Below are 13,254 nucleotides of genomic sequence, written 5' to 3' on the forward strand. Positions count from 1 at the left end.
TCTCTCTCTCTCTCTCTCTCTCTCTCTCTCTCTCTCTCTCTCTCTCTCTCTCTGAAACCTGACTCAGTGAAAACTGCCTCCTTCTCTTTTCTCTGTCTGCACTGCTTTCTCCAAAATAGCCTGTCTTTTCTGTTTCCACGAGAGTTGGGCATGCTCTGTTCTGTCAAATCTTTCTCTGACTCATCACTTTGTCTGCCTCTCACTTAGCATCACTTTCAAACATGGATGCTTTCTTCTACGAACTAACTTTACCTTCATTGTTTGGGAATAAAGGTGTACTAAGGGAATGTCTGTATTCCAGCCAGAGGGATTAAAGTGTGTGCTAAGGGCTGAGCCATACCACATCTAGAAACAGTTTTTTTAAAATGATTTGAATAAAGTCTTTCAAGGGCATAGGGTAAAAAGATGTGAATTCTTTGTCCTAAACATGAGTTTTATAGTATTTGATACAAAAGATTTATATTTGCTATCTCTTATAGTATGCTATTTCTAATCTTGAGTTCCTGCTTCCTGGACTTCCCAACATATGGACTCCCTTTCTCCTGGATTGTTTGTTGTTGTGGTATTTTTATCACAGTAAGAGAGATGAAATGAGAACAGCACGTGTTATTTGTCTTTATGTCTGATACTTAACATGATCTCTAGTTCCATTCATTTATCCACAAATACTCAAGACAGCTTTGAATGGCGGTTGCAGCCTCCAAAGATTTTGATCAGACTAAGGGCATATCTATTAGATATCAAGGTAGCCATGGCACTCTATCAATTCTAAGAGAAACTTAAATATTGAGTGATTAATTGCAGAAGTCTTAAACTTTTTTTTTAGTAAGAGAATCTAAATTTTAATTGTAAAATTCAACCTTTTTTCCTATAACTGTAAGTTGAGTCTTAATATATACTTTAAAAAAAGGCCTATCCCTGATATAATTTAGGATGCAAATATCTGCTCTTTTGACCTTTTACATATTCTATTTCAAATTCAATATTAACATATAAAACTTTGTATTTACACAAATTTGAAATTTATATACAGACTTTGAAAATTACATCATAATCCAAACTGTTCTTACAGATGCAACATTTTCTTTTTTCCCTGGAAGAAAGTGATCTTCTAAAAGATGATTATGTACCCCATACCCAGTATCTTGGCCAGCATATTTTTATTCCACTGTATTTCTCTAATGAATGTTTCCTATAAACAATGTAAATGAGTAGTTCTCTCCTTTGCCACGTTTTCTCATGGAAATGAATTAGATTTTTAAGTAAAACCCAAACCCAAAACCACCACCACCAACAACAAAAACATAACAGAGAAACAGTCAACTTTTTTCTTAATTGGAATCTTTTAACATCTTACCCCAGCACCCTCTCTCCATTAGACCACAACTTGTCCTTTGTGGAAGATTGAGGCCCATCAATCAGTGGTTGAACTAAATTTCAAACCAAATATTCAAAAGCAAGGTGTACATTGCTGTAACAGATGATCAGACTCTGCAGAATTATAGGTGTGAGGTAGTTCAGAAGTGAGAACCACATTTAAAAAAAAAAAAAAGGTTTAAATCATACAGAGTGAATCTCAGATGTGACTTTAGAGTTCCGAGAAGGCTGATGGAACAAGAGAGGCCATCTCAAAAGGCACTCAGCAAGTGGGACCCAGCTCAGAAGGATCAGAGCAGCTTACTAAAGCCAGCACCTGAATCCAGGCCCTGTGGCTGGCACTGTCCCAGATGGCTGCAGGGGAGCCGTCCCAACATTCCACCTACACTCCTCCACCTCACTTCAACCTCCATGCCACCAAAGGAAAACCCAGAACCGGGTCTGGACTCAAAGTCCCGCCCCCGGCCCACCCAGAACACCAGACCCCGCCCTCGCCCCACCCAGGACACCAGGTTCCGCCTTCTCCGGGTTCCCTTCTGCACAGGCGCAGAAGCTCCTGCGTGTGGAAGCTGCGGCCCGGCGGGCGGGGTGAGTTGGGGCCCAGACTTCGGGGTCACTGCAACCCCTGTGTCTTCGCTTGGGCGGCGAGGCCTCCTTGTAGGTGAACCAGCCTAGAAAGAGAGGTTTCCCCGCGTACCCTCGCGTCCAGATTTACAGAAGCACCCGGTGGCCTCCCGGGCCGAGGGCTGGCGGCAGCGGGAAGAGCCGGGGTCGGGGAGGGAGCCGGGCCGAGTCCCCCGTCTTCTTGGTGACCTGGGCGTGCAGCGGCCGCTTGTCCTCTTGAGGTCTCTCTTCGCAGCGCATTCCACTCTGCTAACTTGGGGTGCATCCGTGGCCTGAGGAAGAGAACCTAACCACAGCTTTCTGGCAACACCAAATATTAGGTTGGGGGTCGATCCTACCTGAGTCCACGTCCAGCTCCCGGACTTCTGCAAGTCACTTTAACTCTTACTTAGTTCCAAGTGTAAAATGAGGATGATGATAGTGACGTATCTCAAAGTGTTTGTGAAAGGTTCTTGTTTGCATTTCCTCTTCTCACGCTGCAGAATAGCAGCCCAAAACGTTAAAAAAAATCAAAAACCAATTTGACATGGAATGCTTGTAGCCAGTTGAAAAGCGTAATATTAATTACGTTAGCTGTACATCCCGTGTTAGAGAAAACGCAGGTGCTAGATAATATTTAAATTAAAAGCTAAAGTTGATGTCTCAGCAGGTCACGAAGCCTGATGGTTCAGTCTCTTGGACCCATGCGGTGAAAGAGAGAAAGAAGCTACTCTGACCTCACTGATGCAAATCAAACACTAAACACGTGCACAGCCATACACATAAAATACATAAATAGATTTTTTTTTAAAGAAAATTGTAATGTTTGATGTTTGGAAATCCTCACGGGGAAAAAAAAATAGCTAGAACATATTTGTGGTGAAGTTAACAAATCAGGCCTGAAACTTCTGTCCTTTGATGGCTCTGTCTGCAATTTTGCCCCCTCTTTGTCATCTGGAAACTTGGAGTTTGGGAGTGTTCTGTTGTAGTAGTAATTGTTCTATACCCAACATTATGTTTCATGCCAAAATGACCAGTTACTGTACAGTTTCTGTGCTCCAAGTCTCCAGTGGGTTCCCCTGAACACAGATTCATATTACTGCTTATTCCTTATCTTACCCACCTTTCAGGGAAGTGCTTATAGAAGTTATGGGAAAGTACTCTTTTCCATTCTAATCAGGTTAAATGTTCATAGAATGTTCCATGAAATGTACAACCATGTGCTGACTCCTGTGAATCCTGTTGACTTCTCAGTGCCAGCAGAGTCTTGGAGATTTACAGACACAATTTTGATGATGGAAAGCATTTGAAAGTTCAGTAGTTAGATTTAATGTTGTTTGTTTGTTTTGCCTTAAGTGGAATTTGTAAAAGAAAGTTACATGGGATTGCCATATTCTGGGTTGGCATATGTTTAGATACATCTATTAGAAAGATAATTTAAAATTGCCCCTCTACATTTTTGAAAAAGGTAACAGGTTGTTTACAAAGTTTAAATCAAATACCTGGTTAGGAGTATTCTCCCAGACGCCATCATTATCTGTACATAAATCTTCATCTTTATCAAGGGCTTCTCTGTCATGGGGGAAATAAATCATTTCTCGTGAGCTATTTCTTTCTGAGATTCTATTAATTCCTCTCTCTGTCCAGGACTCAAAATTGCAGTAAGTGGATGCAGGTTTGTAAATTTAGAGATGGAAAGCCTGGATTGGCCATCTCATTGTGGGAAGGTAGGGCAGCTGGAGATTAAGGAGACTGGAAAGGGTTTGAAGTGGCCGAGTATTGTGCACAGAGGTTGTTCAGGGAGAGGGCGGGGCGGGGTGGGGGGGAGTGGTGGTAAGAGTAGGCCCAGTATGTTTTCTTAAAAGACTTTCTGAATACATGAGAAAATGATGGCTTGGATTCATCTAGAATTGGCTTCTGCTAAATGCCTGATGTAGTCTTTACTTACCTAAAGTTAAATGTGATCACATGATTTTCTTTAGCCAGTTAATATGAGCTTCCAGGTAAAACCTTACAAAATAGCTCTGTATTAGAATCGTTCTCCATTCTGCTCTAGGAATTGAAGCATTTGCCGAGATGTGTTGGCAAGGACACTTGCAACCCCCCATACACAGACTTTAAAAAAAAAAAAAAAGGGAAAGCACTATTAAAAAAGAAAAGAATGAAGAACTGTAACAGATGAAGTAAAAACAATGACTACATCTCCATCCCCCCTCCTCCAAAAAATCCCTATAGAATACACAAATTGGATAAGGAAATTAGAAAATGTTAGGATATAAGATATCAATAAAATATCAGGGCATACTTTTCTTAGATAGGATAGTAATGTTGTGGAGGAGAATTATTCTTTTTAAAAAGCACTATGCTTACATATTTATGCTTACATAAAATTTCATTATTTCTTCAACTGTTTTCAGGTGCTATTAAAAATAATCATATATATTGGGCTGAAGCGATGGCAGAGTGCCTAAGAGCATGCGCTCTTGCAGAAGAGTATGCTTGGTCCCCAGCACCCGCACTGGACAGTGCACATGCCTGTAACTCCATCTGTAGGGATCTGAAGCTCTCTTCTGTGCTCCACAAGCACCTGTATCAACATGCACATACCCAGAGGCATACACATATATTAGAATTTTTAAAAGTTATGTCTTTCTACCTGGAAATGGTGGCGCACACCTTTAATCTCGGCACTCTGAAGGCAGAGGTAGGCAGATTTCTGAATTCAGGGTCCTGCTTTACAGAGTAAGTTCTAGGACAGCCAGAGCTATACAGAGAAACCTCGTCTTGAAAAGCAAAAACAAAAACAAAAAAAAAAATCGAACCAAACAAAAAAAAATCTAAACAAAAGAAAAAATTCCCTCCCAAACAAAAATTGTATGTTTCTGTATTGATAGTTAGATTAAAAAAAAGTGAAATACATGTATACGTGTTCTTTGTATACTAGATGTGTGTGTGTGTGTGAGATCTAGACAGTGTATGAGCATTTGATATACAGTTCTTTTAACATTTGTAGATTTAAAAAAAATTTTCAAAATGAAATCTTGAAGAGAAAATACGGTAGCTGAAAAGGCGGAATTAATTTTTCTGTCAGTGGTCCACTAGGTAGTACAGCAATTAGGGCTCCTAACCACTAGGTTTATTTTTTTCCTGGTGCAGTGTGGGTCTCCCATGCATTGTCTGCATGGATGGCAGGGTAAGGAAAGAGCCCATAATAATAAGCAGTACTTACTTTCTTTATGAAAAATTTACCTCTGAGATGGTGTATATGCAGACAGACGGCATGTCTTAGTTCAGGGCAATAAAAAGATAATTACTACCCATCGAGTAGCTTAACAGCAAACATTAATTATGTACTCAGGGTGCTGGGAGATCTTGTCTACCCTTGCTACAGGTAAGAGTAAGACCCTGGTTTTAAGAAGCTCTGTTCGTCTCAGCTCTCTTCTTGTTACCTCCCATAAGTGAAGGGTCACATCTCTTACTGGGGCTCGTCTCCAAGTTCTGCCACATGGTAGGTTAAAGTTCAGCCAAGGGATTTTGAAATGCTTGGGGAGTAGCTGGAATGTGCCATTTGTGTATTAACTGTTTTTATGGCAGTCCTGGGGCTAGGACCCAGGGTCTTATGCATGTTCCACTGCTTTGTACTCACTCCTGTATATCTATATCATGGTTTATTTTAGCTGATTTGTCTTCTTTATTTTCCCTCTGTTGATTTGACCAGTAGTCTAGTTTGAATATGCATTAAACACAGTTTAATTTTGAAGATTAAAGTTTATTATTTTTCTTGAAACTTTTCAGTAAATAACAGATGCGGGTAAAAGATCCATCAAAAGGTCTACCTGAGAAAGGCAAAAGAAATAGAAGACCACTGCCACCTCATGATGAAGATTCTTCGGATGACATTGCTGGTAAGTTGTGGTATCTGGCATCTCAGACAATGGTGGGTTAAAGAAGTAGCAATAGGTGCTTTTCAATGAATAAATTCAGTACTTTATTTTCACCATTTTTTTACAGAAGTGTGAGACTAGCTTGTCTAGTTCCACCTACAAAGCCATTGTTGGTGTTCTTATCTGGGTTTTGTTTAAGTTATAAGTATATTAAAGTTGTCATATTGTTCTTTGTCTTTCTCATGGCTCATTAAAATTAAGTCTCTCAGCCACTAGAATTATGCAGATGGTGAACCTTTTGGTTTGGTAACTGTAGGGTTTGTGTGGCCCACCCTACTCTCCCTTCCCCACCTTCTTCCTCCTTTTTCTTCTTTAATTTCTATGGTGATGGGTTTCAAATAGGACTATAATCCTTGTTCCCCAGGGCTTTGCATGTGTTAGCTGAACACTCTATCACTAAGCCACAAGCTCAGCCCACAAAACCCCCTTCTCTCTTTGAGATAGTCTCACTATATTAACCTTTGCTGGCTTAGAACTCACTCTGTAGACCAAACTGGCCTTGAATTCAGGAGATCCTCCTACCCCTGCCTCCTGAGTACTGGGTCTAAAGGTGTACATCACTGAGCTGACGGGACTTGTGTCTTAACAATGAACTTGGAATCTTTATTTTCTGTTCTTGTTGTCATTTAATAATTTGGAGCAAAGAGAGGAACTGTTGACTTTATATCACCAATTGCAAATTAGAAGGTTTCCATGTAGAGTTTTATTAATATTTAAAATATTAATACATTAGGCTGAGTGTGGTGGTGCACACCCTTAATCCCAGCATTCAGGAGGCAAATGAAGGTGGATCTCTGAATTTGAGGCGGCCAGAGTTGTGTTACTGTTTTTTATTTACTTAATGGAAACTGGATTACAACAACTTTATATTCAGGAGTAGCCATAGAACCTACTTATCATTTGAAATTTAGATAATTATATAATTTATAGAAAACCTGAAGGTAATTTACTTTATAACATACAATAAGTTGTTTACATCTTCCCATAAAATATATGTGATCTTGAGTCCATCCATTTAGCAATGATTTCAGTTTTAGAAGTCAGAATGGTAGCATCAGAGTATTTACGTTGTCCTTCAGAACCCATCCCATGGATTATGGAGAAGATAACAGCATAGAATGACTTTTCCCTTCTGAATTTTAAATTATAAAGTTCATACAAAGTAATGACAGTTTGTAAACTGTTGCCCTGGACTGGCTGGTCATTTCATTAACTTTCCCTGAATGTCCTTTTCTTTAATGACATGGGTCCTTGATAATTAAATATACATAAGAATTACTCTTTGGTCTTGTTTTGCTTTTGCTTTTTGAGCCAGGGTCTCTAGCCCTGGTTAGCCTCAAACTCACTGTATAGGTGAGGGTAAGAAGAATTCTGAAAGCTCTGGTTTCTGTAAGTTATACCGTTTGTTTCTCTTTATTGTAATAATGGTAAAAATTGCAATATAGCAAAACTAGCATAGGTAAAAAAGATTTTATGTATCTTTCTATTTTACTTACCTACTTACTGGCACTAGCAAATGAGCGCAGGGCCTGGTGTATGCTAAGCACCAACTTTATCTATGAGCTGCACTCCTCGTTTAGGCATGCATTTCCCCGCTATCTCTTCAGTGCTGAGTGAGGAAGTGCCATATGGATATCTCTAAGAAGAATTTTATTATTTTTTAAATGTATTATTTAATTATTTAATTTTTTTTTTAAATTAAGGCTCTCAGCCACCAGAGGTGTACAGATTGTGAACCTTTTGGTTTGATAACTGTAGGGCTTTCGTGGTGTGCGCATTTGTCTGTGTCAGTGAGTATCATGTATATATGGGTGCCTGTGGAGGCCAAAAGAAAGTGTCAGATCTGTTAGAACTGGAATTACTGAATGTTGTGAGCTTCCTGATGTGGGTGCTGGGGACCAAACTCCAGGTCCCTGGAAGAACAAGATACTGCTTAAAGAACAGAAAAGACATTCAAAGTGCTTGATACATTATAGCTGTTCAGAAAATAGTAATCTTTGTTTGTTTGTTTGTTTGTTTGTTTTCCAGACAGGGTCTCACTATGTATCTTTGGCTATCTTGGAACTCACTATATAGACCAGGTTGGCCTGGAAGTCACAAAGATCTCCCTGCCTCTGCCTCCCAAATGCTGGGATTAAAGCCATGTACCACTACCCCTGGTTTAGTAAATATTAATCCTGTTTCGTGTTTTGAACTAATTTTAGATGAACATGAATGTAAAAGGAAATATAATGTCTCATATAGCCGTCACTTGTCCTTTCCTGATGTTAACATCCTGTGTTGCTGTAATATGGTGTCAGATCTGATGGATCCATCCTTAGCTTATTGAGACATCAGCAGAGTTACATGCAGCTTGCATGTGGTTAAGTGTGTGTGTGCAATTGCAGTATTGTTATGTTTGTAGTTTTCTGTGGCTCAGTGAACCATGTCTGTGGCCATCTTCTAAGTTACCTATTTATAGCCATACTTTGTCCTCAGCCATAGCTCCTAGCAACCACTAATCTCTTCTGTAATTATTTCAAGAATGTTATATAGTGCATCCATGTAATTATATATCCTTATGAGTTACTTTGTTTTTTAATGTGTACTTTTTAGTTAGTATCATTTTAATGACACATACTTTTGCTTACTGTGCGGGTTAGCTTTCTGTGTTGTGATAAACCCTATAACCAAAATCAACCTGGGGAGAAGTGGGCTTATTTCAGTTTACAGTTTATAATATGTCATGAAGAAAGTCAGGGCAGGAACAGAGAGGCAGGAACTAGCACAAAGGCTGTGGAGGAACACTGCACACTGGCTTTCTACCTGTGACTTGCTCCGCTTGCTTTCTTACAGACACACCAGGGCCACCTGTCCAGAGGTGGCCCTGCCCATGTGGGCTGAGCCCTCACATCAGTCATTAATCAAGAAAATGCCTACAGACTTGTCTACAAGCCAGTCTGATGGAGGCAGTTCTCAACTGAGCTTCCACTTTCCAGATGACTCCAGCCTGTGTCAAATTGATTAACCAGCACACTTGCTAACAGTGGTTCTTTCATCTAGAGAGAAAATGTTTTCATTTTGTTGCATATCATCCAGTAGGTCTAACGTGCCAGCACATCAGTTATGCTGTCAGTGTGAATCATGTGAAGAAGGCAGTAGCTGAGACTCTGTGGTCAGTTTGTTCAGAGTGTTTGAAAGAGAGGAGATTCTCTGATGGACAGCCAGTACTTCCTTCTGATGTGTGGTTGTGCCTCAAGTGTGGCTTTCAGGTAAGAAAGGTGGTGTTTATGTGTACGTCTGCTATCTTTAAAGTGCCTTGTACGAGTTGGACTTTTGGTTAGACATAGGCCTTAAAATAGATTCATTTCACAGTTAGATTGGTACTCCTAGGTGGACTTCGGAATGTTTAGGAGTAAATAAATATATGTGATGTTTAGAAAGTAATCATGTGTGGCTAAATAGTTTGAAAGGGAATCTAATACACCTGTTCTCATCTGGACCTGTTTTTGCCTTTTTTAAATTTAGGAAGTGAATCTAACCTTTTAGATTCCTTTATTCCTATTTTAACCTTTTTTTTTTTTAAACTTACTTTGTGTTTGTGCATGCCACAACACAACTGTAGATGTCAGCTTCCTGTAGTTGGTTCTCTATCTGTGTGTCCCAGGGATCAAACTTGGGTTGTCAGGATTGGCTGCAGGTACCTTTACTCACTGAGCCATCTCACCAGCCCTAACAAAAGCGACTTCCAAAGCCTTAAGGAAGCTTTTCTTTTTACAGATCTGTGACACTTTCCTAGACTTTTCCTCCCATGAAGTACTCCTTCTCTTACTTATCTCCTGAGGGAAATTACTCGGCTGGCCTTGTTTCCACTCTCAGTGAGGTTGGAAGGTGGAAGACTAGGAGATATGTGTTTGAGGAGGGCACTGCTGGCCCAGCACTGCTCAGTGTCCCACAGTATATAATATACAGGACAGGAGTGCATACATTCCTAATGATAGGAAACCAATCAGGTGTGGTTATCAGATGCATATATACAATGAACTGTAAGCTATCTACTTTACAAATAATTAAACTTGATAAAAAAAAGAACTGTTCCTTCTTGCTTGAAATCAAAACTGTGCTTAAGTGTAGTTTAAGATTTGATCAGTTTGAAAGAAACTTATGTGTAACTTGTACAAATGGCACTTTGTTCATCTTCAGGGATGCGGTAAAAACTCAGAAAGCCAGCATTCACTGAGACACTTCAAGAGCTTTGTGACAGAGTCCCATTGTGTTGTCATTAGCCTGAGTACATGGGTCATATGGTAAGTTAACTTTTGTTAGTACTGTATCTTTAAAAAAAAAAAAAAACCTTTTGAGCATTACAAGCAAAATGAAGATATAATATCACTGTATACATTTTTCTCTAATACACAATCTGGGATACTTTAAGAAAAATAATTTTACTTGTGAACACAAAGCTTAAAATTAAAAAAAAAATCGTACTTATCACTGACATTTTTTGGTACTATAAAGGAAAAAAATCTGTCTAGTTGAATTCTTATAGTGAACTAATGCTGAATGTTCTAAGAGGAGGATAGTGCTTTAAGCTCGTAGGTAGTTCAGAGATTTCTAACCCACACAGTGGTGTTTTAAAATTTTACTGCAGCCAAGTATGGTGTTGTACACTTGTAATCACTGGGAAAAAACAGGCAGGTGATTGTGAGTTCTAGGCCAGCCTGAGCTATATACCTTGTCTCAGAAAAAAACTGGGGCTAAAGAAATAGTTCAGAGGTTAGAGTGTATGCTACAGTGGCTGGATGATGCACACATTTAATTCCAGCATTTGGGAGGCAGAGGCAGCTGACTGTCAGACTAGCCTAGTCTACATTACAAGTTCTAGGACAGCCAGTGGTATAGAGAGAGACCCTGACTTTGTTTTGTTGTCAGGCTTGTTATTTTGTCTTGTTTTTTTTTTTTTTTTTTTGTAACAGGGTGATCTACATAGCCCTGGCTGTTCTGGAACTCAACCAGAGGGTCTTGAACATACACAGACCTGCCTGCCTCTGCCTCCTGTGCACTAGATACTGCCAAGAAAGGAATTGTCTTAGTTAGAGTTTTACTGCTGTGAACAGACACCATGACCAAGGCAAGTCTAATAAAGGACAACATTTAATTGGGGTTGGCTTAAAGGTTCAGAGGTTCAGTTCATTATCATCAAGGTGGGACCCTGGAATCATCTAGGCAGGCATGGTACAGGAAGAGCTGAGAGTTCTACACCTTCATCTGAAGGCTGCTAGTGGAAGACTTGACTTCCAGGGAGCTAGGATGAGGTCTTAAAGCCCACACCCACAGTGATACACCTATTCCAACAAAGCCACACCTCCAAATAGTGCCACTCCCTGGACCAAGCATATTCAAAGCATGACAAGAAGGAAGGAAGGAAAGAAAGAAGGAAAGAAGATACCCCCCCCCATTAATTTGGTACATGTATAAGTGGAACCATATCATTGCTCTCCATGAGACTGTGTGACATTTTATTACAAAACAAGCTGCAAAATTTGATTTGAATGTGAGGATCTGTATGAACAGTCCCTTGCTTATTTGTCCAGGCTTAGCTAATGCCTTCCACTTTGAGTTCCTGGTTCCTATTAAAGACAGAAGTTGTCAAATACATACCTTATATGTAATTATTGAAGCTGCTTTCATAGCATCTGCTTGCATTTTCTATTTTTCAGGTGTTATGAATGTAATGAAAAATTATCGACACATTGCAACAAGAAAGTTTTGGCTCAGATAGTTGATTTTCTCCAGAAACATGTTTTTAAAACACAAACAGGTAACTTAAGCAATTTGCTAAAGCAATTTGGATTAAGATACAATGTTTCATATTTTGCCGAATAATCTTTACTTCAATTCCTGGAACCCACTTGGTGGAAGGAGAGTCAGTGTGTGTGTGGCCATATATTTCAGGGCACCTGTGTAGAGTCCAGAGGACAAACTGAGGATTGGTTCTTTCTTTGCACCGTGTGGATCCTGGGGATCAGACTTACAGTATCAGGCTTGGCAGTGTGTTGTCTCACCCCTGAGCTACCTTGTTGGCCCTTAAAATGCCTTGGAAGAAATTAAGTGCTTGGAATGTAGTACCAGCAACCGAAAGGTTTTATAAGAATATAGTTATGATAAAAGGGGTTGCTTTGTTTATTTGGTTTTTTTAACAGTGCTGGGTTTGGTCCCAAGAGTATGTGTAAGGTAGGCACATACTCTGCCACTAAAAATACAGCTCAGTCTTTTAGTTGTCCTGAAAGGCAAAACCAAACAAACAGAAAACATAGTTCAAATTGTATTTTTATAGTCCAGTATGCAGTTGTCTTTGTTAGCTACCTGTCACTCTGAAGAGGCAGTCATAAGAATCCAGAGGAGGAAACAGAGGTCACACCTTCAACTACAGACACAAAGCAGAGCGTGAACTGGAAGTAGGGCTGGGCTGTGAACTCTCAAAGCCTACTGCCATCGACATACTTCAGCAAGGGAGGCTGTATCACTTCCACAAACAGTGCCACATGTGGGTGCTGGGAATTGAACCCAGGTCCTCTGAGAGAGTAGCCAGTGGTGTTAAACACTGAATCATCTCTCTAGTCCCCAAGATTATAATTTCTCCCCTCCCTTTCCTCTCTCCAACCCGCTCCCTGCTCTCCTTCAAAATCATGACATCATTTTTTCATGAGTTGTTATTGAATGCATATTTGTATTTGTATATAAATATATATTTCCAAATATAACCTGTTGAGTACATATAATGTTACTTGTATGTATGTTTTCAGAGCTGATCATTTGTTGCTGAACAGCCAGTTGGTGTATTCTTCTTTGATCGCTCCCAGATTTCCTCAGATGCCTGTAGTACTTTGTGTAGGGAAGAATGATACTAAAAAATTCTTTTTATGGTTTTGCACCAAGTAAAAATAACTACTGAGAAGGAAGCCAATACCTGTTCACTAAGCATGCTTCAAATTATGTAAGACCTTCTTTCTAACATTTTCAATGTTGCTTATAGAGAATCTAGGCAGAAGCGGATACAAGATATGTCACTTGCCGTATAACACTCTGAAAACCTGTGTTCTACTGCAGCATCCAGCATGGCTCCAGGCATTAGACTGCAGCCTGACTGGAGCAGCAAGGGAATAAAGAAAAGACACAGGCACATGGAGCAGAACAACTCGGATTGGGTGGTCCAGGGTCTGCTATTTGTAGGATTTATCCTTAGGATAGAGAAGAACCACTGTTAGGAGTGGTCAGTGTTGTATTCTAGATCGGTTATTTGACTTGTAATTTAAGACAGATAGAATGGATATATACCAGCTATTATCCC

The 13,254-nt window shown here is 39.7% G+C and overlaps 2 protein-coding genes across 2 annotated transcripts in view; one reads left to right on the forward strand and one right to left on the reverse strand.

Moving 5' to 3' along the window:
- Tstd3 (thiosulfate sulfurtransferase like domain containing 3) overlaps nucleotides 1–2,389 on the reverse strand; it is a 16,191-nt gene extending 13,802 nt beyond the window's left edge. The window contains exon 1 of the mRNA XM_028780240.1: nucleotides 2,340–2,389. The gene's annotated coding sequence lies outside the window, so the exon portion shown is untranslated. The remainder of the gene's footprint in view (nucleotides 1–2,339) is intronic.
- Nucleotides 2,390–5,774: 3,385 nt separating this feature from the next.
- Nucleotides 5,775–13,254, forward strand: part of Usp45 (ubiquitin specific peptidase 45) — a 57,615-nt gene continuing 50,135 nt past the window's right edge. Inside the window, exons 1-4 of the mRNA XM_028780346.1 lie at nucleotides 5,775–5,885; nucleotides 9,003–9,175; nucleotides 10,107–10,210; nucleotides 11,624–11,724. Of these exons, the coding sequence (XP_028636179.1) occupies nucleotides 5,786–5,885; nucleotides 9,003–9,175; nucleotides 10,107–10,210; nucleotides 11,624–11,724 (478 nt within the window). The 5' untranslated portion in view covers nucleotides 5,775–5,785. The remainder of the gene's footprint in view (nucleotides 5,886–9,002; nucleotides 9,176–10,106; nucleotides 10,211–11,623; nucleotides 11,725–13,254) is intronic.

Source organism: Grammomys surdaster, unplaced genomic scaffold (genome assembly GCF_004785775.1).
Source record: "Grammomys surdaster isolate TR1022 unplaced genomic scaffold, NIH_TR_1.0 97, whole genome shotgun sequence".
Taxonomy (NCBI): domain Eukaryota; kingdom Metazoa; phylum Chordata; class Mammalia; order Rodentia; family Muridae; genus Grammomys; species Grammomys surdaster.